The 20645-nt window shown below is 35.4% G+C and overlaps 1 protein-coding gene across 1 annotated transcript; it reads right to left on the bottom strand.

Moving 5' to 3' along the window:
* Positions 1–4152: 4152 nt before the first annotated feature.
* Positions 4153–4750, bottom strand: LOC126696300 (probable serine/threonine-protein kinase PBL17). Its single transcript, XM_050393062.1, has 3 exons — positions 4598–4750; positions 4380–4476; positions 4153–4289 (listed from the first exon to the last, which is right to left on the bottom strand). Exons 1-3 carry the CDS (start codon positions 4748–4750, stop codon positions 4153–4155), a joined length of 387 nt encoding a protein of 128 aa, XP_050249019.1.
* Positions 4751–20645: the final 15895 nt, after the last annotated feature.

Raw genomic sequence — 20645 nt, 5'->3', positions numbered from 1 at the left:
CTCCTGCGCTATTTGCCCTGGAGGTGGAAAAAAATGGCACAAGACATTTGTTACTGTGGAATGAGTCTGAAATGTACTGGAGCAGAGGGAACTGGACGGGGAACTCTTTTAGCCTTGTTCCTGAAATACAGTTGAACTACTATGTGAAAAATTTCACCTATGTTGCTAATGAGAATGAAAGTCATTATACTTGTTATGCTGCTTTACCTTTTGCTTATACTAGAGTTGTGCTAGATGTTACGGGGCAGCTCAAGCAATATGTTTGGGGAAAGGACTTCATAAATCACAAGATAGAATTTGTTTTGGATGCGACCACCAGAACAAATGTCAAATTTAGTATTTGCAATCAGCAGAAAATATCTAATTGTGATTGCCTGAAAGGATTTGAACCATGGATGCTGAAGGATTGGGAGCTGGGAGATCATTCAAATGGGTGTGCAAGGAAAACTCCATTACAATACAGTAATGAACGAAATGATGCATTTCTCGTGATGCCCAAGATTCGCTTTCCCTAAAAATTCAGAGCCTTTAGCAGCTGAGAATGCCCAAGAATGTGAGATTGCATGCTTGAGTAATTGCTCATGCGCTGCTCATGCTTATGACAATGGGTGCCTGGTTTGGAAAGGAGATCTGTTCAATAATCAACAACTCTCATCCAATGAAAAGATTGGAAGAGATTTCCATTTTCGAATTGCAGCATCTGAGTTAATAGGAACTACAGCTAAGGTTCCAAGATCTAAGGTTTTGAATTGCAGCATCCTTGGACTCAACATGCACGAAAAATTAAAATAAAGGAAAGAGACTTTATGCAAGCTAGTATATATAAAAAAGAGTAAAATTAAGTTCAATTCCTTAGGTGTTGTACATTAGATATTTTAATTAAATTTAAACATATAATTAAATTGAATTTAAAATTGCAAAAGTAGGGCTTATCTAAATGTTATATGAATTATATAAAAAATTTTATTTCAATTTATATGATATTTGATCATTTGATTGATGCATTTCTCATTTATAATTATTTTTTAAAAATGTGCGCTTCACTTCAATTACGCGCATGCATGCGCTTTGCCCTTTGCTCCTAGGCTCCACAAGGCCTTTGCAATTACTGCATTGTATACCCAAAGTATGTCTAAGGATCCTTTGGGTATACATGCACTATACTACATGGCTTCCTTTAAAAAATAAATAAATAAATAAATAAATTACAATCTATTATCTGTCCAAAAAGTTAATTCTTTGAATTCCTTGACTTTGATCTGGTGTCGTAAATCTGTAGGGACCAATGCAAGTCTATCAATGACATGATGATGCCATTTGGCATGATATTGTGAATTCTTAGGGCATGTTTGGTTGTGTTGTTTAAACAACAGTTTTCATTGTTTAAACAACACAACACGTATTTCTACAACACTTAAACAATATTATCAAACGGACCCTTATTGTTATCAACAGTGCTTTGAGCATGAAATCTTCTTTGTTCAAGTGTTTGAAGTTAATTTAACTTCTGGGAATGTTGAGGCACTGAAAGCTGAGTGCAGTCCTAATTTAGCTGTTATCTTATAATAGATTTCATACTTCTGGAGTGGATCCTTTGTTTTAAGATCTTTGTGACCTTTAGGGGCTTTTCTAGTAGGTAGGATAGACAAGTAATAGGAAATAAAATATGAGTCCGGTTAACGGGTGCCTTTAGGGCATTTGTTAATAGACAATTTTAGAAAAGTGTATTTGTGTGAATCTCTTTCTTGAGGACTTGAATCTCAGTCCTTGCCCCCCCTGACCCACACACCCTATAAACACTTATACTTATGGAGTGACCATCATGCCAAGGGTGTGTTGTGATATTCTAAGTTTTGATACCACTTTTATAGGGAATATAAAAAACTGTAAAAAAAATCAGTTACCTATTTCTTTTTCCATAAAAAGTGTCTCAAAATATTTCCTATACTAATGCTCTTAGAATTTCTGTTAACTTTTCTCATAAAATATAAGGAGAATGGGAAAAAAATGAAGAAGAAAAAATATAACTTCTAAAAGTCTGTTTGGATACCGTTTATTGCTGAAAACTGAAAACTAAAAATACTATAGCAAAATAATTTATAAATGAGTAAATAGTGTCGTTAGACCCCGTTTTAAAGTTATATTTGCTGAATTCTGTACTTGCGGATCCTGTGAATAGTGCACGGGATCTACAAAAAAAAATGCAAACGCGTTACTATCCAAACCCAACCTAAAATTCTTTTTATTTTATTTTATTTTATTATGGGTGTTTGGTAGGAGTGATATTTTTTTTGGTATTAAATTATTATTATTTCCTGCCACTGAGTTCAAGCTCAAGTGGCAATTTGTCTCATAATAAGACGTGAGTTCAATTCAAGACCATTGGCTGCGTGTGTAATTAGCAATTAAAATAAATTCCTAGTGTATCCTTGTATTGAATTATCTTTTAAAAAAATTGAGGTTTGGGGAATACCCAGTGGTTACAACACCTCTTTTGGTGCTTGTATACTAGTGTTCGAACCCTGTGAACCTCATCCTTCTATTTACCTAGTCCAAAAAAAAAAAAAATTCACGGACAAAGTTGTTAAATCAGCTATATAGTACATTTTCTCTCCTCTTTTCCTGCCATTTTGGGAAGATTGAAAATACAGAGCCTGGATGGAAAATAACCATAAATTTTCTGTTCTTTCCTTCCATTTTTCTTCTCTGCCAAATGATAGAATATATCAATTCTTTCTTCCATTTTCTCTCTACCATCTTCCATCCTCTCACTTTCCTGCCCTCTAAATGCACTCTCAAGGAACTATGATTGAAAGAAATCAAAATGAACTTTCAACCAGGCTACTATGGGAGAAGTGGACTCACTTTTTAAATAAAATTTATTAGATATTTCTCAAACTGTAATTCTATATCTTAAGATGTCCCCTCCCCACTTTTTCTAAATTATTTTTTTTTTTTTTTTTTGGAGGGGAATTAGACAATAAACCGAAATGGAATAAGAAAGATAATATCTTAAATCATGGAATAAGAAAGATAACATCTTAAATCATAAAATACTTTGAATTGCTAAATAGTTTATATGGTGACCACTTATCCCAAAAAAAAGAGGATATTTGAACAAAAATGGGTGGGAAACAGAGCCCCCTTGCCTTTGTTTCATTGAAATTTCCTTTTGGCAGGAGTCATTGAAATTTCTTTGGAAAAAAAAGGGAAAACAATGCAATAGCCTACACTTTTGGCAAGAGTCCTGAAACGTTTTTACCATTGTATACGTTCAATTTTCCTCCTTTCTTTTATACAATGGCAAACCAAACAAGTTTTTCCTTGGAGAAAATGTTTCATTTCTGTTGCCAAAAGTGTAGGCTTTTGCATACTTGTGTTAGAGATGAGTGATTATAAGGTATTGTCACTCTAAATGCACCTAAATGGTCCAGTTCTAGTTTGTGTTACATGTCATAGAACCATAATTGTAATGATTGTTGAAGATTTGAAGGTGACTAGAGAAGAGAGTTTACTGAAGTGCAATGAAGTCCAAATGACACCTAGGTGATAGTTTCAGTAGAATCATCATATAGTAGTTGTTACAATGCATTAGGGCACAATTTAAGTTAATGAAATGTGATATTGTTACACTAAGAGGTGTGCCTACTGTGAAACTTTTAAAACCACTGCAAATAATGAAGTGCATGAGCATAAGCTAATTTGATTTTGTTTTCCAACATTCTCTATAAAACAGAGGGTAGTAACATAATGAAACGGAATGCAATGTTTTTTAACATGATAACAGAAAATAAAAAGGTTCTTTCTTGCACCCTATTTATGTTTGGCACTTAAAGAGCAGGTGTATAACAAGAAGACCTCATTTGTACTGTACCTCGTAATTTCCTGTTGTTAAAAACAAAAAACTTATTACCATGTAATTTTAAAAGAATTATTAGCATATGATAGGTATGGTGATAGTCTAAACAGTAAGTCATCATCTGAGATAATCAATACTTACATGAAATTTGGTTGAGGCAGGTTAGTACTTCATCCAATATTGGTCTCCCCCTAAGAGAAGTTTGGGCACACCACAAGCCCAACTCTGTGATTTTGGTAGCCTTTTCTTCAGTGCATCCATCTTTTAGCAGATTTTTGTGAACTACATGACCTTTAATGCGTTGCTTCTCCTTTGCACACATGATTAAATCTCTCTCTTTTCTTAGCTCCTGTAAAGGTCACTTCTTCAACTTTCATGATAAGCTGCAACATCAAGATGCCCAAGCTGTATACATCTGCACTTGCATGCACTGCATTTTATTGTAAAATTATAAGTTAGTTTACACAAATACACACACATGTACGCACAAAGTTTGGTTTTTTATTTGGGAGTTTGTTACCTGTGATCTCTGGTGCTGAATATCCAGGAGTAGTTGTAGGTATGTTTCTACCATTTGGCATGGCCGAGCCAAAGTCACCTATCTTCACTTTTCCGCCCTGAACACGGAGGAATAAAGTTTAGGCAAAACATAAGATTTATAACATAAAAAATCTTGTGGAATATAGCAAATGTTTTTATCATTAACATACGTCTGTAATTCCTATAGATCTAACTTACCTCATCAAGTAAAATATTTCCTGGTTTGAGGTCTGCATAAATGAACTGGGGTTCAAAGTTATGCATGAAAACAATGGCTGATGTTGTGTCCTTGAGAATGTTCAAAGTCTGTTGCCATTGTAGTCCTATGAAACCAAATTCTTTCCTTTTCATCTTCCATAGGACTACAATGGCAACAGACTCTGAACATTCTCAAGGACACAACATCAGCCATTGTTTTCATGCATAACTTTGAACCCCAGTTCATTTATGCAGACCTCAAACCAGGAAATATTTTACTTGATGAGGTAAGTTAGATCTATAGGAATTACAGACGTATGTTAATGATAAAAACATTTGCTATCTTCCACAAGATTTTTTATGTTATAAATCTTCTGTTTTGCCTAAACTTTATTCCTCTGTGTTCAGGGCAGAAAAGTGAAGATAGGTGACTTTGGCTCGGCCATGCCAAATGGTAGAAACATACCTACAACTACTCCTGGATATTCAGCACCAGAGATCACAGGTAACAAACTCCCAAATAAAAAACCAAACTTTGTGCGTACATGTGTGTGTATTTGTGTAAACTAACTTATAATTTTACAATAAAATGCAGTGCATGCAAGTGCAGAAGCAGATGTATACAGCTTGGGCATCTTGATGTTGCAGCTTATCATGAAAGTTGAAGAAGTGACCTTTACAGTAGCTAAGAAAAGAGAAAAAGATTTAATCATGTGTGCAAAGGAGAAGCAACGCATTAAAGGTCATGCCTACTTCACATGGTCGGATCCTCGCTTTGGATAATCTAATGCTTAAGGGTCGGCCTTTGGCTAATAGGTGTTGTATGTGTTGCTATGATGGGGAGTCGGTTAACCACCTTCTTCTTCATTGTCCTGTTACCTATTCCCTATGGACGTTTATGCTTCAGGCCTTTAGTATTCTTTGGGTTATGCCAGGATCGGTGGCAGGTTTGTTATCTTGCTGGCATCAATGGCTTGGAAAGCATAACTCGGACATTTGGAACTTGGTTCCGGGGTGCTTAATGTGGATTGTGTAGTTGGTACGAAATTGTCGATCCTTTGAGGACAAAGAGAAGACGTTGGATGAGTTAAAGCTTTTATGCCACCGTAGTCTTTTGAAGTGGTCTCAGTGTTGGGGTTTTACTGATTGTTCTTCTCTCTCTGAGTTTTTGTCCTCCCTTAGTTTAGTTTCCTAACTTCCTTTTTTTCTAGTTGTTCATCATCATGAACTTCTTGTATTCCTCTTTTTTCTATCATTTATAAAAGTTTTCTGATTACCTATCAAAAAAAAAAATTTTGAAATTTAGAAAAGAGTTGGATCTTGTCATGAACATGTATATGGAAGTTATGCCCCATTCTATATTTATTACTAATTCAGTCTATTTTCTCTTGTTGTACAGAAGGATAGATACACATCAAAACATAGAGCATCAAAAATGAAATTTAAAGAGTTGAATCTTGTCATGAGCATATATATGGAAGGTATGCTCCATTCCATATTTGCTGAATCTCTATTTTTTCTTGTCATACAGAGGGATAGATACACATCAAAACATAGAGCATCAAAAATGAAATTTAGAAAAGAGTTGGATCTTGTCATGAGCATCCATATGGAAGGTATGCCTTATTCCATATTTGTTGAATATCTCAATCTCACTTGTTAATACTTGCTTTCTTTGGATTATCATGCATGGAAGTTTCTTCTCTAGCTTAAAGATTACTTTGGCTTGTTATACATACATAGTTTGAGTATTTAGGTAGCTAGTGAATTGCATTATGGAAAAATTTCATACCTGAAATCTCCTTTTTCACATCGGTTGGCATGAAATCATAGATTAGAAGCAGCTTTTTCTCCTGTTTGCTGTGACCATACCCCCTGAGTCTAATAATATTCTGGTGTACCAACTGACTCAGGGCATGTACTTCAGCCTGCAAATTTGATAGAACAAGCATTGTTAGTAAACAGGAGAGAGGGAGAGAGAGAGAGATATATATTTTATTTTATCTTTTTCGTGTTTTTCTCTCTTTGATTCCTTTCTTGAATCAGTTCAACAATTTCTTCATTTGCTCTTGAATTTACACAGCAAATCCTCAAATTTGTTGATTTCTTAATTCAATTTGCAAATTTCTTCTATCAGGTTTTGTCCTTTCTTCCGATCCAGTAAATTTATTTATTTATTTATTTATTTATCTTGGTTTCTTCTATTCCATCTAATGACTCTGATTCAATTTCTTCTCCAACAATGGCTGCTACTTAAAGCACAGTTCATATCAAAGATGATTCAAATCCATATCACTTACAAAGTGGTGATAATCCAGGTTCCAAGCCACTGTTCTTGCCTCTCAACTCCTCAGAGGACAATTACAATACTCGGAACAGTTTCTTTCTTCTTGCATTGATTTCAAAGGACAAGATTAGCTTCATCAATGGAAGCATTTCACAGCCTACAAATCCCACAGATCCTTTATTCAACTCCTGGAGACAATGCAATACAATGGTCCTTTAATGGATTCTCAACTCCATTTCAAAGGACATCACTTCAAGTGTGATGTATTTCAATACTGTTAGGGAGGTGTGGGTTGATCTGAAGTGAAGATTCTCACAGGGCAATGGGCCTTGAATGTTTGAGTTACAGAAGGAAGTTCTCTTACTCAGGATAATGTGACTGTTAATGGCTATTACACAAAATTTAAGGCTGTTTTGGGATGAGTTAAAGGCCTATAATACTTGCACTTGTGGACATCAAGAGTACCAAATTACCATGTCTTTTCTGATGGGTTTAAATGAGTCTTTTGGTGCTATTAGAGGTCAGATATTACTCCTAGAACCCTCACCACCTCTTCATAAAGTGTTTTCACTTGTGTCTTAAGAAGAGAAACAAAGAAAGGTTGGGAGTGGGTCAAATGTTGGAACTGAATCTGCAGGACTCATGGCAAAGGCTCAACTCACAGCATTCACAGTATCAACAGTACAACAAAGGGAATTACTCTAACAAGCCTAAGAGAGAAAGAACTCAGAGCTCACATTGTTGTTTACTTGGGCATGTTGTTGACAAATGCTGGAAAATACATGGTAATCCTCCTGGTTACAGGACCAAAGACAAATCTCAGTGGTAGTAAACCAAGTTACTGTGAATTCTTCAGGCTCAGCATTTGACACTGGGGGAGAAGATTTAGCTCAAGTAGCATTGACTTAATCTCAGTATCAGCAACTTCTCAACATGCTGAACTAACAAACTTTTCTTGTCAATCAGTGCATACCAGAAGTGGCATAGGGTAATCATCAAGTAGCAAGTCTTGTAGTCCCATTTCACACGTCAGGTAGTCAGTGTTTTATCCTTAATCCAAAGCACAATGTTGATGACCATTCTATTTTTTCTCCATATTCTTTTGATATTTCTACTGTACATTCTGATGATTGGATTATTGACAGTGGAGCCACTGATCATATGGTCCATGCCATCAATTTTTTCACTAAAATTGCATCTATTGCTCACATCACTGATAAATTGCCTAATGGGGAATCTGTTATAGTAACTCATACAGGCACTGTCCAACTTTCTGCATCTATTGTCCTAGAAAATGTTCTGTGTTCCTAGTTTTAATTTCAAACCTCATTTCCTTTAGCAAATTGACTAGTTCTTTGAGATGTTGTATTTTTCTATCTTCATATTGTTTCATCCAGGACTTGGAGCAATGGGAGGACGATTGGGATGGGTAAACAGCTTGGTAATCTTTACATTTTGCAGAAATGTGCCTCCAATCAAATATCTCTTCCTTTCCAGTTTTCAACCTTCTTGTCTCATTTTTTACAAAAATCAAGTGTATCTGTTTCCCCAATCTTTTACTTCTTTACAACGTAATAAGACTTGGAACTTTGTCCAAAGCCATTTGTTGCATAATCGGCTTGTACATCTCTCTGTAAGAAGGCTTCAAGTTCTTACTTATGTAATGCCTGAAATAACAGCTTGTCAGAATTCATCAATTCCTTGTAACATTTGTCCTTTTATCTAAACAGAAAAGACTTTCTTTTTCTCCTTACACATGTTTCTGAATGTATCTTTGACCTTGTGCACTGATATATATGGGGACTATTTTTCACTCCTATGAATGGCCACAAATATTTTCTCATTATTGTTGATGACCACATTAGATGCGCTTGGGTCAATTTGAAGAAATTCAATTCAGAAACAACCTCACTCGTTCAGTCTCTTTCTTTCATTTAGTTGAGACCCAATTTCATACTAAAATCAAAGTACTTAGAAGTGACAATGTCATTGAATTTGCCATGCCTTCCTTCTTTGCTTCTCACCAACTTAGCTATGGGAAACACCACAACAAAATGCTGTAATTGAAAGAAAACACCAGCATATCTTAGATGTAGCTAGGGCCCTTAGGTTCCAAGCAATCTCCTTATTAAATTTTGGTGAGATTGTGAATCAAATAGTCTTCCTAGTCCTCCTCTTCATAACTCCACTCCTTATGAGAGACTTTTGGGCAAGTCTCCTCCTTACTGTCATCTAAAGTTTTTTGGATGCCTTTGCTATGCTTCTGCTCTTTCTAGACATAGATCAAAATTTGATCCAAGGGCAAGTCCTTGCATTTTCATTGGCTATCCTTTTGGTTTTATGGGTTATAAACTGTATGATTTAACCTCTCATAATGTCTTTTTGTCTAGAGAGGTTATTTTTCATGAAACAGTTTCCCTATCACGCTTGGTATACAAATCAGTCCAATAATACCTACCGTTTATTTCCTAATTCATATTCTGCAGAACATGATGTCACTCCCTCTTCCACACCTATTTCCCATAACTCCCTGACCAGATTGATGATCCTACTCCTACTCATATCTCTAAATCTCCATCTGATCCTGTAAAAAGTAATTCTGCAGATCACATTTCTAGTCCTATTATTCCTCAACCTGTCAGGCATTCTACTAGACTACACAAGGCACCTGCTTATCTCAAAGATTACCACTGCAAGTTGGCTTCAAATGATGTTTGCTCTCCTCACATTCTCTCCACTGCTGCTTCCATTTCATCTGGTAAGCCACATCCAATTTCATCTACTCTTTCTTATCACAACTTATGACCAATTCATAGGTCTTACAGTCTAGCCTTATCTAGTACTACTAAACTAAATCCTTTAGTCAAGCTCTCCAAGATCCTGTTTGGAAAGCAGCAATGGATGCTGAAATCACAGCCTTAGAAGCTAATAAAACTTGGTTCTCGACTCCCTTACCACTTGCTAAACAGCCAATTGGCTGCAAGTGGGGTTTTAAGACAAAACTCTAAGTCAGATGGTAGTAATAGCCATAAATATTACTCAAGGTTAATAGTTATCAATATTGACATGTACATAAATATTACTCAAAAGTACAGGACAAGCTTATACGACCAATAGTTTTGATCAACAACACAAGTCCTACTACAAATCATTTATAATATATTGAGTTGTATTGTGTAATTAACATGTACATACAGCTGTCATGATATTATTAGTTAGTCCCTAATGCACTTTCTTAGGTTTGTTAGATAGAAATTAGTTTGTTAACAGTTGGTTATAAGTCTATGTTAGTAATGTATTATTCATTCTATCAATAAGAAATACACATTTTCTCTCAAAATATATTCTCATATGAATCCCATAGCTTTGCATGTGCAAAAGCATAAAATTGAGGGAGGTTTCAGCTATTAGTATCCTTCCATGTTTCCCAATTTTGTTTCAGGGTGTGGCAATAAGAAGGCTGATATGAAATCCAACATAAGAGAGTAATCATTTCACTTCCAAGTGTGTAAACATGTCCTCTGCATCACGTGTGCCTCATGCTCAACCCCCCAAGGACACCCACCACTTTAATAAAATTCCAACGGCTAAGATTCATTTTTCTACTTCTAGGTTCTCAAAAAACTCCATTATCTTTTGTTAGCTCTTAATTATAGTAAACTATAATAGGACAATAGAGTTTTTTACTTGCATCAAAACTAGTGGTTTAAAATTGAGAAGAAGATACTGTGAGTTAAAACAAAGACAAGCTATTTTCTAAAGAAGTTGGTTATTTATCAAAAAATAAAGGAGGCAAGATAGAAAATATGTTTTTAGTATGATTTTTACCTTCCATTGTTTGAATTTGGGGTCCATGGTCCTGTTGTAGTCAGCGACTTTCACAGCCACAACATCATCTCCATAGAGTCCCTTGTAAACGACACCAAAACCCCCTTCACCAATTTTGAAATTAAAATGGGTGAAGTGTCTAACTTCATCCCATGGCAATTCAATTGGATTTGGAGCAATATCTGGTATAGACAATTGAAAAGGTTAACAAAGGCCGAATGGGAATGGACATTGATTGATTGAACAAAATCTATGGCAGTGCTCCAACAGATTATCAAAAAAAAAAAAAAAAAAAAAAAAAAAGGCAGTGCTCCACCAGAGAGGTATTTAAATAGAAGCAGATTGGGTTTTGAAGCAGTGAGCCCATTTTTACTATGATTCAATCTGATATATCTAAATTGAAGCAAATTGGGTTTTGAAGCAGGGAATGAGCCCATTTTTACTATGATTCAATCTGAAATGGAAATTTAGATGTGAACTGAAGCAAACCCCAGTAAATTGGAGCGGCAAACAGAGCAATTTAGCATTAAATGTGAATTGAAGCAAACACTAGTAAATACGAGCGGCAAACAGAGCAATTTAGCAATTCAAAGATCTCAAAAAACAGAGCAATCTAAAGACAAAAACCGTGCACTTCAAAGATCTCAAGATCAGAATGTACATTATTAAAAAAAGGAATCTCAGCACAGTACAAACATTAATTGAGCACAATTACGTTAAATAAAACCTTATAGAAAACCTTCAAAGTCCTTTGCCAAATAACGTTGAGCACAACACACAAATTGAAGAAATCAGAAAGAGTTAGGAGTACTTTTACCTTGAGTGAATATGGATCTGAGCGGTATTAGAGCATCTCCAACAGACTCGGTAAAGCCAAATTTTGGAGAGCAACAGACACTGTTCACGCAAAACAAGCACTCCAACAGGCTCGGCAACTCCAATTTTTTTTTTAGATTTGCTACAGTAGCTCTCAGGCATGGAGAGCACTGTAGCAATCACTGTAGCAACTCCAAACATTTTCCTCAATTAAAATAATCACCGATTGAATAAAAGATTATTATTTTTCCTCTTTCCTCCCTTTCTCTTTCATTCTTCAGTCTCTCTTCTCATCAGAAAACAAAGAGGAAGCAACTCTCTCTCACAAAATCAACACAACTTTCTCTCACAAAAACGATCCAGCAAACTGCAATTCCTTCAACCCCAAACAAAAATTAGAACAAAAAAACTATATATAGAGAAGCCGATCTAACCAAATCCGGCCGCATGCACAGAGTCTTAGCAAGTCGACCCAAAAGCATGCACCTATGTCTTTGAAAACCTTCTTGATCTACCATTGGAACCCAGAAAAACCGGCAACCGAAGCTCCAAAACTACCAGATCGATCTGAGAGACTTTGGGTGAAAGGTCGTTGATGATCTAAATGATTTTAGCAATTGATAGATAGAAGAATTTTTACAACCAACACATGAGTATATGCTTGGCTGAAGAAGAAGAATCTACTAGAGAAGAAAGGCCAAAGAAAGGAGATATTTTCTCTGTGAAAAATGAACGGTGGAGGATTTAGTAGTACTGAGAAACGTGTATGAAAAAAAAGTAGATTAAAGAATAAATAAAAGAGATTAAAAAATGAATGAAAAAATAATATTTAAATTGGATAAAGTAAAAGATAGAGAGTCTGTTGGAAAGTGTATTTGAAAAAGTGGGTAATTAAAAGCTAAATGTCACTGTTCATTCTCCAAACAGGTAAAAATTAGGCAAAAATTTAGAGAGACTGCTGGAGATGCTCTCACCAGCAGGCTGGCTATCTCTAAATTTTGAAGAGAAAAGCTACCGTTCACACAAAAAACGCCCCCAACAACCTCTCCATCTCCAAATTTTTTTTTAGATTTGCTACAGTAGCTCTCCAGACATGGAGAGCACTGTAGCAATTACTGTAGCATATCTAAACAATATCCTCCCTTAAAATATTACTCGGTTGAATAAAAAAATAAGTATTTCTCTCTCATTCCTTTTCTCTTTCGTTCTTCACTCTCTCGTGCTTCTCTATCTCAACGGTAACATACCACAATCAAAACAAAAACACAAAACCCAATCGAAAGATTTGAAACACAAAAACAATATTTCTCATAAGCCTAATGAAATCTGAGCAATAAAATAAAACTAATCAAACCAGAACAAAAAAAAAAAAAAAAAAAAAATGTAGAACGCCGATCTCCACTTCTCTGCTGGTGATCTATGTGTGTATGAGAGAGAATTTGTTTGTGTGAGATAGAGGCAGAGAAATGTGTGTGTGTGTGTGTAAGAGAAAGAGAAAGAAACAGAGAGGGAGAAGTGGAGATATTGTTCTGGAGGCTACCACAAAGGTCATCCGGAATGAACTAGAAAAAGAAAAGAAGGGTAGATGGAGATAGTGGGATACGTGTGTGGTGGAGAAAAAACCAAGAGGAGAAAAAAAAAAAAAAAAAAAACATACGGATGAAAGAAAGGAAAAGAATAAGAAATGACTATTTAAAAATATTACTACAATATTTTTACAATAAATTTTAAATAATTAGTTAATATTAGTGAGTAAAAAATAATTTCAGTAGTGGGTTCAAATTAGAACTAGTAACAACTTTCAACATAAGATTTTGATGTGATTCTTGTGAAAGTATTGCGAAAAATATTGTGGATATAACATTTTTTATTAAAAAATATAATTATTGGAAATGAATATAGGAAAAATAAATGATGATAAAAAAAATAAAGAATAAATGAAAAAATAATATTTAAATGAGATGGAGAAAATGTAGAGAGTCTATTGGAAAGTATATTTGAAAAAGTAAATAGGCAAAAAGTAAAATGCATTGTTCACTCTTCAAACAGGCAAAAATTTGGAGAGGCTGCCGGTGATACTCTTAGGTTTGGGAATTTGAAGAAGTTTGGGTTTAGGGTTTTATAAATGAGCCTTATGTTGTTTGATGTTGTTTGTGCCTTCAATAGGAAGTTGATATGTTTGCTTGTTTTTATACTTGGAAGCATGTATTTTTTTATTGAGAACATTCACATAAGTGTGTATATAATAAAAATAAATAAATAAAAAAGTGTAAAATTTACCCAATTTTTCTTAAAAATGACTCACAATAGCCAGTGTATAATTATGTAAATTTACAGTTTTTCTACTGTAACATTGTAAATTTACAATGATACTATTCATTTCTGAGTAAATTGCAAAACACACCTTTAAAGTTTGAGGGTGTTTGAATTTTACACCCGGAAGTTTTAATTTTTGAATTTTACATCTGATTGATAGTATTTGGATTGTTACCCCCCATCCATTTGTTGCCACATGTATTTTATTGGTCCAATGAAAAAATGACACGTCATCTTAATGATTTCATATAAATTAAATAAATTTTAAAATTTATGAAAAATAAAAATTATGCTCTAAAATTTAAAAATTATATAAACAAAAAAAAAACACACACACACAATAAAAGATCTAAAACACACACAAATGAAAAATCCACAAACTCCTATCACACACATATAAACTATTACAAATCCACAAAACTTCAACACTAAAAAAATTTAGTCTCTCATTATATTTCCCTTTCTCTCGCACTTTGTCTCCTCTCCCTCCCACATTCTGCCCCTCCCAAAATTGGCTCAAACTTGAATGGAACTGGGTTTCTCTCTTCGATCTAGGTGGTCTCAGATTCGAGTGATTTCTTCAATTGGGTGGTCTTGTGGGTGGTCTTTAGATTGGAGATGTCATTTTTCATTGGACCAACGAAACTTTGATTAACCCTGTTGACACAATCTGACCATCCAAAATGGCTGAAATACACCATCAAAGCTAGAAAATGACCAAAATACCCATAAACTTCTAAAGTGACAAAAGTTTCCCTAAAAGCTTCAAAATAATCAAAATACCTTTTACTTCTGAAATGATCAAAATAACCTTTGCGTACTTGGAGGGTCTCAAAAGAAGTTCTTTTTGCAAATTTTAAAATTAAGAAAAAATTGAGGAAAATTTACCATTCAAAGAAAACAATCATTTTATACGGCCATATATGTATGTTGGAAATCACCTTTATTGTGACAGATTTACCTTACCATCGCTAATACTTTCTTTTCTTAAGAAAATTTTAACTATTAACAACAACCAAAATGTCTATCGCAAATGAGAATGCAATTTATAGTGATGGAAAAAAAGGGTCAAACACATGAAAAATAAGGGCATAAATTCCCCCTTTGAAAAATTTACCATTGTCGACAGCTTAGGTCCATCGCAAATATCATTTATTGGGAGGGATCCAATTCCATCACCAATACATTCTTTCTTTTAGAGCAAATTAACTATTTACAACGGTCAGCATGTTCGTTGCAAATACAAACTCAATTACAAAGAAAAAATAATAATAATTGTGATGGATAAATATCGTCACAAATGCGAAGAGTAAGGGCGGGAATTTTCCCTCCAAAATATTTTACCATTTTTGATGGTTTCATAGCTGTCGCTTATACCTTTTTTTTTTTTTTTTTTTTTTATATTTACAATGGAAGAAAGTTTGTCACAAATAATAACACCATAAAATATATATTTTTTGTATTTTCGACGCACAAAAGCTGTCACAAGTGTAGTCATTTAGAACAGCCAAGGTCATGTCATTGCCTCTCTATCCCAAAAATTACCTTAAGCTCACCAAGTAGTGGAAATTGAAGCTCTAGTTGCAGTCTGTGCTATTGAGCTTGGATAGAACTTGGTATTAACCACACTATTTTGGAAGGTGATTCAGGGATGATTATTAAAGCTTTGGCCGATGAAGATGGTTCCTTGGCTTCCCATGCCCCTCTGATACAAGATGCGAAGTTAACGTCTTGGCATTTTTCTTAATTGCTTTACTCTCACACTAGGAGAGAAGACAATAAGTTTGCTCATGCTCTAGCTAGATACTCTATTAATGTGCAAGTTTTTCTTGTGTAGATGGAGGATGTTCCACCACAATTTTATTCTCTACTTCAGGTTGACATAGCAAGTTTTTCTTAATAAGAGTTCACTTTCTTTTCCCTATATATATAAAATAATAATTAATTAGGTCTGGTACAAAATTTTTTTTTTCTACCAAATATTAGAAAATAGGGTAAATTACAGTTGACACCATTGAGGTTTGAGCTAAGACCAAGCAGGTCCAAAATATTAAAAGAAAAAAAAAAAAAAAAAAAAAAAAAACCAATTTGGTCCCTAAACCTTGTAAACCATATGCTCTTAGAAATGAAAATGTTGTATTTAGCATATGGTTTAGGGACTAAATCAGTTAAATGTCTTGGAACTATTTAGTTATATCCCAAACCTCAGAGATGCCGACGGTAAGTTAATTGTTCTTTTTCAATTCCATCTTTACTACTAAATTGGAGATGAGAGTTTCTTCTCATCCAACTCCTCGTGAATGAAAAATAACAATTATAACATGGTATACATGTATTTAATGAATAATATGTAAGTCTTTGAGATTTTATCTAAAGTGAATTGGTATGCCTTGGATCTAACATGTTTTTTAAGATAAAGTTTTTTAACCTTTCTATTTTAATATGTATGAAGTTTTAAATATCTAAAGTATTAACATTTTTTATGAATGGTAAGAGACACCGTATGAACAAATAAAAAAGAAAATGAAGTCAAATCCAATTTTTTACCCTAGGTAATATCTTAGAAAGCTCCTCTCTTTGTGCGCCTCTCAGAAAATATTGATGGTGTTGGTAGAGATCTGAATTCCAGATCTTGGGTGTGGGTGCCTCCACAAGTCAGAAAAGATTTTGTGTAATAACATCTAGCGATGACATCATTCCCTGGTGAGTTTTATATAAGATGCTTCTATTAGAGGATTACTATCTTTTACTAAAACAAAAACAAAAGTATTTTCATAATTTTTATTTTATTTGTTTCTAGTTTGGTGGTAACATGTTCCTCATATTTGTATTTCCTTTTATTTATTTATTTATTTATATTTTTATTAAACTTTCTATTTTTTTTTAATATGAAAACATAACCTTTATTAAACTACAAAACAGAGATTACATCTTGGATAAGAGCTTGCTCAAGAAAGCAAGAAGTCTCTCTTCAATCCAGATTGAAAAATAAAAAAATGCTAAAAGCATGTTTAACTAACAAGTAAACTGGTCTATTTCCTACCCTTCCCACATGAGAAAAAATAACTTTACGAATATCAAGTAAAGATGAAAGAATTCCATATCTCATTGGGGCCACCAGAGCAGGAGGTGAAGTCTTCTCAACCAAAGCTTGGGACATTATCAATGAATCACCCTTAATGATAAACTCAAGGATGCCCACATCTCTAGCAAAAGAAATAGTTGCTTCAAAAGCCTTTGCTTCACTCTCAAGAGCGTCTAAAGGAGCATGAACTTTCTTGCTAAGAGCCGCTACAAGTTGTCACTTTTCATCTCTGATAAGAACCCCCAGACCTGCTTCTTTCTGAGTAGCAAAAACAGTGCCGTCAAAAATAACTTTGAACAATGGCAATGAAGGAGTATGAGTAGAAACAAAATTAGAATTTGAAGCCTATTACTGATTAATATAGTTGAAACCCCATTGGACAATGTAAAATCATATATACAAAATATTTCCAAGCCTTACCTTTACACGGTTTAGGCTATTTCATTTATATGAGAGTTTGTTGCAGATACAAATTGTGAGTACTGTTCAGCTATACAATCCAGATATACCTCTAGCTTATCACTTAGATACAAAATTCAAATATGATTCTATCTTATCCTAATCTTTATCTCATCACAAGCCTAAACCTATCTGATCATATCTTATTCAAATATGATTCAAATATACAAAATCACATACTGATCAGTTGCTATCCTCGGCAACTACAGCTGTATCCTTAACACGCCCCCGCAAGCTCAACGGTACTAAAGATACATTGAGCTTGGTCCGAAGAAGAGCAAATTTGGAGGAAGACAAGGGCTTTGTAAAAATGTTAGCAAGCTGATCTCGGGTAGACAAAAAACGAATGAGAAGTGAACCATCAGCAACCATGTCCCGAACAAAGTGAAAATCAATTTCAACATGTTTAGTGCGGGCATGAAAAACAGGACTTGAGGATAAATAGGTCGCACCAATATTATCACACCACAGAACAGGGGAGCTAGAGATAGGAATTCCAAGCTCAAACAAAAGGGTATCCAGCCATTTAACCTCAGCAAAAGCATTGGCAAGGGCCTTGCATTCTGCCTCTATGCTAGATCGAGCCATTGTCTGTTGCTTTTTACAGCCCCATGAGATAAGATTGTTGCCCAGATAGACACAGAAACCTCCAATAGACCGTCGATCATCACGACATCCAGCCCAATCTGCATCAGAGAAGGCTTGAAGAGTATGGAATTTAGAGCGGTGCAACTGTAAACCAAAATGAATGGTTTGCTTAAGATAACGCAGGAGGCGTTTGACGGATTGCCAATGGAGATTAGTAGGGCGATGCATAAACTGAGAGAGCTTGTTGACTGTGAATGAAATGTTGGGACGAGTGATGGAAAGATATTGCAAAGCCCCAACGATGCTTCAATATAGAGTTGCATCAGAAAGGGGATCACCCTCAAAAGCAGATAAACTTGTGGATTGAGCCATGGGAGAGCTAACAGGCTTTGCCTCAAGTATATTTGTCTTTCTTAAAAGATCAACAATGTAACGTTTCTGAGACAAGACAACACTTGAGGAGTTTGGCTGAACCTCAACACCAAGAAAAAAATTAAGAGTGCCCAGATCCTTAATGGCAAAATTAGTCTTTAGATGACAAAGAAGATCATCAATTGCAAAAGGTTTAGAGGCAGTGATAATAAGATCATCCACATAAATGAGAAAATATATAATGACTGTGGCACTATGATAGATAAATAGAGAGGAATCAAACCTCGATCCTCTGAAGCCCAAAGCAATTAAATTAGAAGAGAGCCGTGAGAACCAAGCTCGAGGGGACTACTTCAACCCATAAAGTGCTTTCTTTAGCTTGCATATGTGTTTAGGAAATTGAGGATGAACAAACCCAGGAGGCTGAGACATATAGACATCTTCAGATAGGTGTCCATGTAAGAATGCATTCTGAACATCGAATTGTCGAAGAACCCAGCCTTGTGAAACAGCAATGGAAAGAACCGTTCTGACAGTGGTGGGTTTGATTACAGGACTGAAAGTTTCCCGAAAGTCAATTCCAGGCAATTGATGAAAGCCCTTTGCCACCAAGCGAGCTTTATAACGCTCAACAAAACCATCGGTGTTGCGCTTAACCCAAAATATCCATTTGCATCCAATGACATTACGAGCAGTGTGAGGAGGAACCAGTGTCCATGTCTGATTTTTAAGCAAGGCATCAAACTCAGCATTCATGGCGGTACACCAATTTGAGTCTTTCATAGCAGTGGTGAAACATGTGGGTTCAACAATGGGCTCATTGCCATCAGCGAGAAGAGCATGTGGAACTGGATATTGCACGGTACCGTCGGTGAAGTTTTTGGGTTTGGTGATGGAGTTTTTGGAGCGAGTTGTCATGGGATGGGTGGGTTGAGGTTCAACAGATGTGAGTGGAGGATTGGTGGTTGGGTTTTGAAGGAGAGGTGGGTCGGTGTGTGTGGGTTGCTGATCGGTGTTTGAGCTTTGAGGAAGAGGAGGGTCGGGGTGTGTGGGTGGAGGATCGGTGAGTGTGGGTTGAGGGAATAGAGGGTCGGTGAGGATTGGTTGAGAGAATGAAGGGTCGGTGAGTGTGGGTTGAACAATAGCAGGGGAATTATTGTGGAATGATGAGAGAGGCGGAGTGATATGAGAGGGAACGGTTTCAAGGTGGGGTAAAAGTGATGAAACAGGGGCTTCGGGCTGGGCCTGTGAGGATATGGGTTGGACCGAAGAGGAACTTGGAGCAGAATTGAAGGTTGGCGGCCCAACAGAAAGAGAAGTCGTTATATGAAGCCCAGTAGAGGATTGTACCTGACCTGAAGCAGACATGGACCTGAAAGCTGTGGAACATGATCTAGCAAAGGGAAAAATATCATCGTTGAAGAGTACATCTCTAGAAAAATAGACCCAACCTGAAGGAAGATGTAAACATTTATAACCCTTATGAGTTAAACTATAACCAAGGAAGACACACTGAGTTGAGCGTGATTGAAGTTTGTGAGAATTATAAGGACGTAAATTTGGCCAACATTCACAACCAAAGACATGCAAGAAAGTGTAGTCAGGTGCTTGAGTAAACAATTTTTCATAAGGAGATTTATTTTGAATTGTGGGAGTTGGAAGTCTATTTATCAAATAACAAGCTATTTGAAATGCATCTTCCCAATATTGGAGAGGAATCTGAGCATGATTTAATAAAGCTAAACCATTTTCCACAAGATGACGGTGTTTGCGCTCAACTACACCATTTTGTTAAGGGGTATGAGGAAAAGATACATGATGAGTGATACCACAAGTTTGGAAAAATTTGTTAAGTGAGCGATATTCACCACTCTAATCAGATTGGACAACTTTTACTTTTCGATTAAAATAACGCTCAACATATTTTTGCCATTTAATAAAAATAGGTAACACATCACTTTTATTTGTCATGAGATAAAGCCAAGTATAGCGACTATACGCATCAACAAAGGAGACATAATATTTGAAACCAGATTTTGAGCAAATAGGGGATGGACCCCATACATCAGTGTGAATTAAATCCAAAGGAAAATTTATTTGAGTACAGGATAATGAAAAAGAAAGTTGTTTACTCTTAGAACTGAAACAAGCAGAACAAGGCGTAACAACTTTGCTAGAAAGAACAGGTAGATTAAATTTTGAAAGAACATAATGAACAATACGAAAGGCAGGATGTCCTAAGTGTGAGTGCCATTGAGTTGGAGAGGTATGTTCACCAACAAAGACACATGATGACG

The sequence above is a fragment of the Quercus robur genome, chromosome 8 (genome assembly GCF_932294415.1).
Source record: "Quercus robur chromosome 8, dhQueRobu3.1, whole genome shotgun sequence".
NCBI classification, from domain to species: domain Eukaryota; kingdom Viridiplantae; phylum Streptophyta; class Magnoliopsida; order Fagales; family Fagaceae; genus Quercus; species Quercus robur.
Note: the sequence above shows the minus strand (reverse complement) of the source record. Positions and strands in the feature narration are given on the sequence as shown.

Bases quoted from the DNA above. Each gene is read 5' to 3' on its own strand.
- LOC126696300 (XM_050393062.1), bottom strand. From the start codon at position 4,750: ATGAAAAGGAAAGAATTTGGTTTCATAGGACTACAATGGCAACAGACT. The intron at 4,477-4,597 runs GTAAGTTAGATC...CTCCGTGTTCAG, and splicing joins GAAATATTTTACTTGATGAG to GGCGGAAAAGTGAAGATAGG. The intron at 4,290-4,379 runs GTAACAAACTCC...AATAAAATGCAG, and splicing joins TTCAGCACCAGAGATCACAG to TGCATGCAAGTGCAGATGTA.